The 12938-nt window shown below is 39.2% G+C and overlaps 1 protein-coding gene across 1 annotated transcript in view; it reads right to left on the bottom strand.

The window, feature by feature from the left end:
- Positions 1-12938, bottom strand: part of CWH43 (cell wall biogenesis 43 C-terminal homolog) — a 95811-nt gene that overhangs the window by 67590 nt on the left and 15283 nt on the right. Inside the window, exons 7-8 of the mRNA XM_031664446.1 lie at positions 4143-4400; positions 812-937 (exon numbers count right to left, since the gene is read on the bottom strand). Of these exons, the coding sequence (XP_031520306.1) occupies positions 812-937; positions 4143-4400 (384 nt within the window). The remainder of the gene's footprint in view (positions 1-811; positions 938-4142; positions 4401-12938) is intronic.

Genomic DNA, 12938 nt, shown 5'->3' with positions numbered 1-12938 from the left:
AACAACAGGTGCTGGAGAGGATGTGGAGAAATAGGAATGCTTTTACACTGTTGGTGGGAGTGTAAATAAGTTCAACCATTGTGGAAGACACTGTAGTGATTCCTCAAGGATCTAGAACTAGAGATACCATTTGACCCAGCCATCACATTACTGAGTATATACCCAAAGGATTACAAATAATGTTACTATAAAGACACATGCACATGTATGTTTATTACAGCACTATTCACAATAGCAATGACTTGGAACCAACCCAAATGTCCATCAATGATAGACTGGATTAAGAAAATGTGGCATATATACACCATGGAATATTACACAGCCATAAAAAATGAGTTCATGTCCTTTGCAGGGGCATGAATGAAGCTGGAAACCATCATTCTCAGCAAACTATCACAAGGACAACAAACCAAACACTGCAAGTTCTCACTCATAGGTGGGAATTGAACAATAAGAACACACGGACACAGGACAGGGAACATCACATACCGGGGCCTGCCATGGGGTGGGGACCAGGGAAGGGATAGCATTAGGAGAAATACCTAACGTAAATGACGAGGTTGATGGGTCCAGCAAACCAACATGGCACATGTATACCTATGTAACAAAGCTGCCCGTTGTGCACATGCGCACTAGAACTTAAAGTATAATTTTTTTAAAAAAGTAGAGAAGATAGCTGTTAACAACATGGCAAAATGTTGAGAATTGCTGAAACTGGATGAAGGACACCTGAGGGACCATTATACTCTTTAATTTCATACATTTAGAATTTTATATAATTAATTTTTTAAGAATGTAAAACTATACTTACAAAGTTTCATGTATTTTTCACTCTTTCTGAAAAGCACTTTAGAACTGTTTTTTGTTTGAAGAAGCAAGTCAAGGTTTTTCTTAGGACCAAATAGCATATTCAGCCCAATAATTAACAAGATTGTGCCTGTTATAAGGGAAAGAAAGAATACGTTATACTCTGATCCAAAAATCCTTCCAATGTTGTATTCCAGCAGCTGAGATTTCTTTTAAAGGAACATACCCTGGAAATTAATGTACTGATTTAATTTATCTCAGAACCTAAGCAATTACTTTGGTAGTGCCTTTGATAACTGGAAAATATCAGGTAGGGTTCTAGGAATCATGCTTTAAGTGAGAGGACCCCAGCCTTTTCCCGATGCATATTTCTTTGAATTTCTTGAGTATTTCCTAGTTGTTAGGTTGCTGAAGGTGTTACTGACTGACTGTTGATTGAGCAGGGGACAGTGAAATCTTCTGAGCTCCCATAGGGATGCAGTAAGAGCCCTTCCGTGCACCAGGTTGAGGATCACAATGGAGCATATGTAGGCTCTTAATATGGCAGTGCTTGTTGCAATAATTCTGCCCCAGGAAATGAGTTCTCCAGCCACAGAGGCCGCACAGAGGATGCATGCGGGAACTCACAGTGTGCCAACAGGCCAGACAATAAAGTAGAGCTAAACTGGGATGCACAACAAACTAGCTTACACTTAAAGTTTACTTACTTCATCTAAAACCATACACACTAAAAATGGAAACAGAGATATGCTGCCATATGGAAATTAAGAAATTAAGGCATTTAAGAAACGTCAAGTGAAAGTCAAAAGCCAAGCAAAACCAGCGGTATCCAATTTTCCAGGAAACAGCAGGAGGAACCCAGAAAATAAATTTATAACTAAATTCTGATATAATAAAGATTATTTTCAGCTCAGTTGTATTAAAAGCTACTCTAAATATTACTAATATTTCTTGGCTTTTGTGGCCTCATCAAATAACATCACTCTTATTTTTCTTTAAAGTTCTTAGTTGTATGAAGTTGTAATTATGCACTGTTTCTACAATCCCATAAGCAGTGAGAAGAAACTAAAAAAAAAAAAAAACTCATCGTTCATAAAATTCTAAAGAAACAAACTCATGCATGGAATAGTTCTTACTTTCATTTGTTTTATTCTCATGGCAGATCCCTAAGCAAGCTTGTAAAAGAAAAAAAGCAGGGCATTGGACAAGAAAACAAAGCAGGGGAGAGTACACACACCTGAAAGAAATCAGAAGAAATACAAAGTTTACAAAGCCAAGGTTACCACAGAAGAAATACAGCAATGTATTTCTCTCATTAGATAAAAGCTTGAGTATTTACCAGAAATACCAAATTCTCCAAGTTAATTCAAAAACATTTCATGTAATTTGAAAATATGTCTTTCAAACCAGCCTGTCCTGACAGATGTCTAGCTCATGGGGTAGAAAAGCATATGGGAAAATGTACAGAGTAGTTGGATATCTGTCAGGGCACCAAGGGAACTGTAGCAGAACTCAGGTAGATGTAACCCCAGCACCTTGGGAGGCCAAGGCAGGAGAATTGCATAAGCCCAAGAGTTCGACACCAGCCTGGGCAACAAAGTGAGACCCCATCTCTACAAAAAATAACAATCAGCCAGGCATGGTCGTGTGTGCCTGGAGACTCAGCTACTTGGGAGGTTGAGGTGGGAGCTCAAGGATACACAGCTATGACTGCACCACTGCACTCCAGCTGGAGCAACAGAAAAAGAAAAAGAAAAAAACAGAACCCAAATAGAAGCCTTCACTTCTCCTGAGTAGCACTCGCACAACTGTAATTTCTTAAGTATTTGTCTCGTTTTATATATGGTGTTTCCCCCATTCAACTAAAGCTCCAGGTAGGCAAGGACAGTGGGTGTTTTTAATATTTCAGCAGCTGGGAATGCTATATAAAGTAGACCAGAAGAATGAGAGGGTGGGAAAGGGGGCAGTGATGAGAAATTGATTAATAGGTACAATGTACCCTGTTAGGGTGATAGATACTCTAAAAGTCCTGACTTAATCACTATGCAACCTATGCATGTAACAAAATTGCACTTGTACCCCACAAATTTATACAGATAAAAAGGTGAAAAAATAATCTTCAGTATCTGGCACTGTTCCTGGAACATAAGGTACATGATCATATTTTTTTCAAAATGTAGACAACCAGTGAAATCATGTTAATGTTCTTAATGAATAACTGAACAAATGAACGAGTTTATCCCTTATTAACATGTTTTTTTCTCCTCATCTTTCAAACATTTTGTGGAAGAATTTGACATGTTACTTAAGCTAAAATTATGTAATCTAAATGATTCACAACATTCGATTTATGTATGCCTGGTATACACCAATAATTTTATTATTGCCAGAAGCCAATTTTTAAAATATTAAAATTGAACTAAGTTTATGAAATTATAATTTTGGTATATGAATCAATTTTTAAAATATTAAACTGAGCTAAGTTTATGAAATTATAATTTTGGTATGCAAATTCATAACCACTAAAATGGTAAATATATTTGTGCTATGATTTGGAGGTTTATCATTTACACTAAGATATATGAATTTTTTGGTACAAATATACTAAATAAAAATGATAGCGTCTAGGTGTGGTGCCTCACACCTGTAATCTTAGCACTTTGGGAAGCCAAGGCAGGAGGATCACTTGAGGCCAGGAGTTCAAGACCAGCCTGTGCAACATAGCAAAACCCCCGTCTCTACAAAAAATTTTTAAATTAGTGGAGTGTGGTGGCCCACACCTAGTAGGCCCAACTACTTGGGAGGCAGAGGTAGGAGGATCGCTTGAGGCCAGGAGCTCAAGGTTACAGTGAGCTATGATCACACCACTGCACTACAGCCTGGGAAACAGAGTAAGACCTCATCTCAAAAAAACATTCATAAATGAACTTCAGGGGAACCCCAAAAAATCACAATCCCCATGTATATTTACAAGCCAACCACTGAAGTGGCAGCATGAGTATCATGATCATACCTTTTCCTAACAGGTCATATAACACAAGTGTTACATTGTTTACGCTTTAGTATGGACTGAATCTTTTCACAACTAATTAATTTAAAAGACCTTTGTAGTAATAAGTATTACTCAAATGCACTGGTAAATTAAGACATTTGTTTTTAATTTATAATTTAGACATCCCTCCAGGTTTTATGTTTTAATCAAGAGAGTCTATTTTATTAAGAAAGCTAGATCATCCTGTTTACTTCTACCAGTTACATAAGGTGCTAAATCCTGGTCAGTCCATAAGGATATTTTTGAGTAATTATTTTAATCCATACCTTTCAAATATACTCACCCAAAAGCACATCTGATCTTTCTCTAGCATAGACACCTCCTGGGACAAACTTAAAAGCTGTGCACCAGGCACAGAAAAATATTTCTAGAAGATAAAATATCATGGCAATGGTCATGGTTTTCCCAGGGTTTGTCCCTGAGTTAATAAGGTGTCCAAGTGCTTGAGGCCACATGGACGCAGTAAAGACAGCGAAGACACAGCCGGACATAGCAGCTGCCCACGTGTGCAGGTAAAGGAGCCCCGCAGCTGAAGCTGTTCCTGTTTGTGAGAGAGAGAAATGAATCAGACAGGAAAGCAGTTGAGCTTAGAGGATGACCAATTTATAGCCTTTAGAACCAGAACAGACCTTAGGGGTATACTGATCCAATCTCCAGACAGATGAGAAAACTAAGATCTGACAAGGTTAATGTGATTTGCCCAATGTCACACAGCCAGTTACTGTCTCAACTGGAGGTAGAATGTGGATCTAGTAAATCTCAGTTCAGTGCTATTTCTTCAGAAAGGGCAGGAGGGAAAAAGGCATTTTTAGGTCGTTGCTGTTAAGATCCTAACAGCAATAAAAACTAAAATTATCTGTAATACCAAAAATATGTCCATTACATTTAACCAATCAGATACAGGACATTAGAAAACAGGTAGAGTGTGGTTTCTAGAACACTTCTGTTAAGGGGCTTCTAAAGGAATTTCTGTCCATCTAATGCTACCACCTATCCTACAAGAGGTACATTGACTTTTCCAACCACACAGCCCCAAGAGAAGAGGTAGCATTCGTAGGTTCACTGCTTGAGCAATTCTGCAATCAGTTCATTCATCACCCAACAGCCTGCTAGGTGTCGGTAGCTATGCATTCTGTCGGATCCACAGCAGGCACTCTGTAAATGTTAGTTTATTGAGCCAATGCTGAGGTCACATAACCTTTCCCCCAATTCTTGTGAAATCAGCTTTGAAATAGCACTGCAGGGTCCACTCCATCTTGGGACCATCAATATAATCCCTTTCCATAGAAAATATGGCATTTTTGAAACATTCCAATCCATGTTGTGTAATTAGGACCCACCAAGGGTAGCTACAGCAGACTCTTCACTACTTGGGCCAAGAACTCCAGAAAGCAGTGGGAAGCAGAAAGTGGCTCCAGCCAGCATCTTAATGCTCCATAGCTCAATAAGTTCAGTACACTCCATTGCACCATCACAGGGCAATGCCAACTTCCTGACTGCCTATTTCTCCCCACTTCAAAAAGAACATCTCTCAGATGAGCATGAGAACTAGATTCCAAGGTCCTCTACAAACCATGGAGTTTAACTTCATAGGGAGATCTTTAAATACCTAGATCCTCAATGGAATTTTTTCATTTTAAAATAAAACAAATGTAATGCCTATTTGCTTTAGAAATTTTAAAAATACAGAACCGAAAAGAAGCAGTTTAGGATTGACTAAGATGGAGATGACCACAGCCAATATTTCTGTGTATTTCTAAGTCATCTTCTGTGTATATACAGAAGTATTTTTACATAAATGGAATTGTACCACATATTAAAGACTATATATGCTGCTTTTTATGAAACGTTATATCAGGAACATTTATTAGTGTAAATAATTTTTTTCTAAAACATTTTAATGTACATATAATACTTCACTGGATAAATACACCCCAATATAAGTATTTTCCTATTGCTGGCCATTTATGAAGCTTCCCATGTCAAGCTTTTAAAACAACAGTGTGATGAACATATTTTTTTGTCAATGATCCCTTGCCACATTACCTATTATTTCCTTAAAACAGATTCTTAGCAACACAACTCTTATGTTAAGGGGCATAAGTATTTTAAGGTCATGACTTGTGACCAGTTGCTTTCCTGAAAGCAACTTTCAGGAAACCTAATACTTGTCTTTACTTCCTGTAGAAAACCTGCCAAGTCTCAACACCTCTTAAATCCTGCCAAAATTTCATCTTTAATTTGGTAAAAATTTACCAAATATATGTAATAATGCCAAAAATCTTTACCAAATTAAAGTCAAAAATGCTATGACATTTTAAATTGCACTTATTTGACTATTAGTGAGGTTAAATTTTTCTTACTTACTGGCTTACAATGACTGTTTTTAAAAGAATGATTCTGAATTTGATATTCTAATCTAAAGACGTTAGAATAATATTGTTCTCTTTGTCTTACTACAGAGAATTGTCTAGAGGGAATGAAAACATCTCTCAAATTTATCTTGACTGTTACCATTTTTATTTCTATTTTAAAATGGGCTCTATATCTTAAATCTGCCAAAATTGTACTGTTTAAGTGGGTTATAAATTCAAAATTGGAATTCAAATGCTACAAAAGGGACTTTCTGTCCCGTCACCCATTAGTTCCCCTTAGTGAAGGCAACCAATCCAGTGTAAGCACTTACCTTTGCATCCTTCCAGAGATACTCTACACATACAAAGAAATATATATGTGCATGCATTTCCCTTCCTTTTTGTACACCAATGGTAGCATGCGATACACACTGTTAGTCACTTTACCTTTTTCACTTAACTGTATTCCTTAACTGCTTTTGTTTGAGCCTTTCCAATAATCTCCCCCCAAACCTGTACAACATCAAAGACGTCAAGTGGAAGTAATGGTAACTATTTCAATAACAGTTATAACTCACATATAAGTTTTCAATAAATCAAGTTTTCCATGTAGTAAAATTATCTGAACACTACAGTACAATGGGGTCCTATCAATGTGTTTACTCTATCTAGCCTTTTTTAAAAATAGAACTCTGGCTTTACTGATTTAACTGCTATCAACATTTAAAGCACCTGTATCTTTGCTTGTATGAAATTGTTCAGTCACTGCCATAATTAATTTCATGCTGAGTCTCCAGTTGGATTGTCAACTTAAACTGTACAGTGGGAAAACAGGATTCCTTTGGCCACAGCTTGCTTTATTGTGTGGTTTCCAGAGACGAATCACAGTGAAAAGTGGGCACCACCTCCAGATAATTAAGCTTGAGCTCCAACTTATTGCAAGTGAGTAAGTGATCAGAAAGGAAAATGAAGCTGGTGAATTATGGCCCTGCTTTCTTCTACTGCAAACAGCCTTCTAGAAGCCTTAAATCTGCTTCTCTTAGAGTCTTTAAAGCTACTATTTAATACTGCAGAGAGACAGCAAAACTAGACTAGGTTTGACTCTCAAGGATATGACCTTACTTGTCTGGGGAAATAAGTATAACACGATAGGTTCACAGCTTTTCTGTTCTTTAACTAACAATCTATTTCTCTGTGTTCTTAAGGTTAAAATGAAGCTGTTAACTACCTGCCCAATAAGCACTTTGCTTATACTTTATGAGAAAAGGCATGATATAAATGCTGAACAAATGCTCAATGCATTTCTTTTTCCTTTTCCAACTTATATGCAGATTAAGAAGCTTCTGGGGGGGCGGAGCAAGATGGCCGAATAGGAACAGCTCCAGTCTCCAACTCCCAGCGCCAGCGACACAGAAGACCGGTGATTTTGGCATTTTCAACTGAGGTACTGGGTTCATCTCACTGGGGAGTGCGGGACGATCGGTGCTGGTCAGCTGCTGCAGCCCGACCAGCGAGAGCTGAAGCAGGGCAAGGCATTGCCTCACCTGGGAAGCGCAAGGGGGAAGGGAATCCCTTTTCCTAGCCAGGGGAACTGAGACACACAACACCTGGAAAATTGGGTAACTCCCACCCCAATACTGCGCTTTAAGCAAACAGGCACACCAGATCATATCCCACACCTGGCCAGGAGGGTCCCACGCCCGCGGAGCCTCCCTCATTGCTAGCACAGCAGTCTGTGATCTACCGGCAAGGCAGCAGCGAGGCTGGGGGAGGGGCGCCCTCCATTGCTGAGGCTTTGGTAGGTAAACAAAGCTGCTGGGAAGCTCGAACTGGGTGGAGCTCACAGCAGCTCAAGGAAACCTGCCTGTCTCTGTAGACTCCACCTCTGGGGACAGGGCACAGTAAACAATAAACGCAGCAGAAGCCTCTGCAGACCCAAACGACTCTGACAGCTTTGAAGAGAGCAGTGGTTCTCCCAACACGGAGGTTGAGATCTGAGAAGGGACAGACTCCCTACTCAAGTGGGTCCCTGACCCCTGAGTAGCCTAACTGGGAGACATCCCCCACTAGGGGCAGTCTGACACACCACACCTCACAGGGTGGAGTACACCCCTGAGAGGAAGCTTCCAAAGCAAGAATCAGACAGGTACACTCGCTGTTCAGAAATATTCTCTCTTCTGCAGCCTCTGCTGCTGATACCCAGGCAAACAGGGTCTGGAGTGGACCTCAAGCAATCTCCAGCAGACCTACAGCTGAGGGTCCTGACTGTTAGAAGGAAAACTATGAAACAGGAAGGACACCTACACCAAAACCCCATCAGTACATCACCATCATCAAAGACCAGAGGCAGATAAAACCACAAAGATGGGGAAAAAGCAGGGCAGAAAAGCTGGAAATTAAAAAAATAAGAGTGCATCTCCCCCAGCAAAGGAGCGCAGCTCATCACCAGCAACGGATCAAAGCTGGACGGAGAATGACTTTGACGAGATGAGAGAAGAAGGCTTCAGTCCATCAAATTTCTCAGAGCTAAAGGAGGAATTACGTACCCAGCGCAAAGAAACTAAAAATCTTGAAAAAAAAAGTGGAAGAATTGGTGGCTAGAGTAATTAATGCAGAGAAGGTCATAAACGAAAGGAAAGAGATGAAAACCATGACACGAGAAATACGTGACAAATGCACAAGCTTCAGTAACTGACTCGATCAACTGGAACAAAGAGTATCAGCGATTGAGGATCAAATGAATGAAATGAAGCGAGAAGAGAAACCAAAAGAAAAAAGAAGAAAAAGAAATGAACAAAGCCTGCAAGAAGTATGGGATTATGTAAAAAGACCAAATCTACGTCTGATTGGGGTGCCTGAAAGTGAGGGGGAAAATGGAACAAGTTGGAAAACACTCTTCAGGATATCATCTAGGAGAACTTCCCCAACCTAGTAGGGCAGGCCAACATTCAAATCTAGGAAATACAGAGAACGCCACAAAGATAATCCTCGAGAAGAGCAACTCCAAGACACATAATTACCAGATTCACCAAAGTTGAAATGAAGGAAAAAATCTTAAGGGCAGCCAGAGAGAAAGGTCGGGTTACCCACAAAGGGAAGCCCATCAGACTAACAGCAGATCTCTCGGCAGAAACTCTCCAAGCCAGAAGAGAGTGGGGGCCAATATTCAACATTCTTAAAGAAAAGAATTTTTAACCCAGAATTTCATATCCAGCCAAACTAAGTTTCATAAGTGAAGGAGAAATAAAATCCTTTACAGATAAGCAAATGCTTAGAGATTTTGTCACCACCAGGCCTGCCTTACAAGAGACCCTGAAGGAAGCACTAAACATGGAAAGGAACAACCGGTACCAGCCATTGCAAAAACATGCCAAAATGTAAAGACCATCGAGGCTAGGAAGAAACTGCATCAACTAACAAGCAAAATAACCAGTTATCATAATGGCGGGATCAAGTTCACACATAACAATATTAACCTTAAATGTAAATGGACTAAATGCTCCAATTAAAAGACACAGACTGGCAAACTGCATAAAGAGTCAAGACCCATTGGTCTGCTGTATTCAGAAGACCCATCTCACATGCAGAGACATACATAGGCTCAAAATAAAGGCATGGAACAAGATCTACCAAGCAAATGGAGAACCAAAAAAAGCAGGGGTTGCAATACTAGTCTCTGATAAAACAGACTTTAAACAATCAAAGATCAAAAGAGACAAAGAAGGCCATTACATAATGGTAAAGGGATCAATTCAACAGGAAGAGCTAACTATCCTAAATATATATGCACCCAATACAGGAGCACTCAGATTCATAAAGCAAGTCCTTAGAGACTTACAAAGAGACTTAGATTCCCATACAATAATAATGGGAGACTTCAACACTCCACTGTCAACATTAGACAGATCAACGAGACAGAAAGTTAACAAGGATATCCAGGAATTGAACTCATCTCTGCAGCAAGCACACCTAATAGACATCTATAGAACTCTCCACCCCAAATCAACAGAATATACATTCTTCTCAGCACCACATCGCACTTATTCCAAAATTGACCACATAATTGGAAGTAAAGCACTCCTCAGCAAATGTACAAGAACAGAAATTATAACAACCTGTCTCTCAGACCACAGTGCAATCAAACTAGAACTCAGGACTAAGAAACTCAATCAAAACCGCTCAACTACATGGAAACTGAACAACGTGCTCCTGAATGACTACTGGGTACATAACGAAATGAAGGCAGAAATAAAGATGTCCTTTGAAACCAATGAGAACAAAGATACAACATACCAGAATCTCTGGGACACATTTAAAGCAGTGTGTAGAGGGAAATTTATAGCACTAAATGCCCACAAGAGAAAGCAGGAAAGATCTAAAATTGACACTCTAACATCACAATTAAAAGAACTAGAGAAGCAAGAGCAAACGCATTCAAAAGCAAGCAGAAGGCAAGAAATAACTAAGATCAGAGAAAAACTGAAGGAGATAGAGACACAAAAAACCCTCCAAAAAATCAATGAATCCAGGAGTTGGTTTTGTGAAAAAATCAACAAAATTGACAGACCGCTAGCAAGACTAATAAAGAAGAAAAGAGAGAAGAATCAAATAGACGCAATTAAAAATGATAAAGGGGATATCACCACCGACCCCACAGAAATACAAACTACCATCAGAGAATACTATAAACACCTCTACGCAAATAAACTGGAAAATCTAGAAGAAATGGATAATTTCCTGCACACTTACACTCTTCCAAGGCTAAACCAGGAAGAAGTTGAATCCCTGAATAGACCAATAGCAGGCTCTGAAATTGAGGCAATAATTAATAGCCTACCAATGAAAAAAAGTCCAGGACCAGATGGATTCACAGCTGAATTCTACCAGAGGTACAAGGAGGAGCTGGTACCATTCCCTCTGAAACTATTCCAATCAATAGAAAAAGAGGGAATCCTCCCTAACTCATTTTATGAGGCAACATCATCCTGATACCAAAGCCTGGCAGAGACACAACAAAAAAAGAGAATTTTAGACCAATATCGCTGATGAACATCGATGCAAAAATCCTCAATAAAATACTGGCAAACTGGATTCAGCAGCATATCAAAAAGCTTATCCACCATGATCAAGTGGGCTTCATCCCTGGGATGCAAGGCTGGTTCAACATTCGCAAATCAATAAACATAATTCAGCATATAAACAGAACCAAAGACAAGAACCACATGATTATCTCAATAGATGCAGAAAAGGCTTTTGACAAAATTCAACAGCCCTTCATGCTAAAAACGCTCAATAAATTCGGTATTGATGGAATGTACCTCAAAATAATAAGAGCTATTTATGACAAACCCACAGCCAATATCATACTGAGTGGGCAAAAACTGGAAAAATTTCCTTTGAAAACTGGCACAAGACAGGGATGCCCTCTCTCACCACTCCTATTCAACATAGTGTTGGAAGTTCTGGCTAGGGCAATCAGGCAAGAGAAAGAAATCAAGGGTATTCAGTTAGGAAAAGAAGAAGTCAAATTGTCCCTCTTTGCAGATGACATGATTGTATATTTAGAAAACTCCATTGTCTCAGCCCAAAATCTCCTTAAGCTGACAGGCAACTTCAGCAAAGTCTCAGGATACAAAATCAATGTGCAAAAATCACAAGCATTCTTATACACCAGTAACAGACAAACAGAGAGCCAAATCAGGAATGAACTTCCATTCACAATTGCTTCAAAGAGAATAAAATACCTAGGAATCCAACTTCTAAGGGATGTAAAGGACCTCTTCAAGGAGAACTACAAACCACTGCTCAGTGAAATAAAAGAGGACACAAACAAATGGAAGAACATACCATGCTCATGGATAGGAAGAATCAATATCGTGAAAATGGCCATACTGCCCAAGGTTATTTATAGATTCAATGCCATCCCCATCAAGCTACCGATGAATTTCTTCACAGAATTGGAAAACACTGCTTTAAAGTTCATATGGAACCAAAAAAGAGCCCGCATCTCCAAGACAATCCTAAGTCAAAAGAACAAAGCTGGAGGCATCACGCTACCTGACTTCAAACTATACTACAAGGCTACAGTAACCAAAACAGCATGGTACTGGTACCAAAACAGAGATATAGACCAATGGAACAGAACCGAGTCCTCAGAAATAATACCACACATCTACAGCCATCTGATCTTTGACAAATCTGAGAGAAACAAGAAATGGGGAAAGGATTCCCTATTTAATAAATGGTGCTGGGAAAATTGGCTAGCCATAAGTAGAAAGCTGAAACTGGATCCTTTCCTTACTCCTTATACGAAAATTAATTCAAGATGGATTAGAGACTTAAATGTTAGACCTAATACCATAAAAATCCTAGAGGAAAACCTAGGTAGTACCATTCAGGACATAGGCATGGGCAAAGACTTCATGTCTAAAACACCAAAAGCAATGGCAGCAAAAGCCAAAATTGACAAATGGGATCTAATTAAACTAAAGAGCTTCTGCACAGCAAAAGAAACTACCATCAGAGTGAACAGGCAACCTACAGAATGGGAGAAAAATTTTGCCATCTACTCATCTGACATAGGGCTAATATCCAGAACCTACAAAGAACTCAAACAAATTTACAAGAAAAAAACAAACAACCACATCAAAAAGTGGGCAAAGTATATGAACAGACATTTCTCAAAAGAAGACATTCACACAGCCAACAGACACATGAAAAAATGC

Source organism: Papio anubis, chromosome 3 (genome assembly GCF_008728515.1).
Source record: "Papio anubis isolate 15944 chromosome 3, Panubis1.0, whole genome shotgun sequence".
NCBI lineage: Eukaryota > Metazoa > Chordata > Mammalia > Primates > Cercopithecidae > Papio > Papio anubis.
This window is presented reverse-complemented; position numbering and strand designations above follow the sequence as displayed.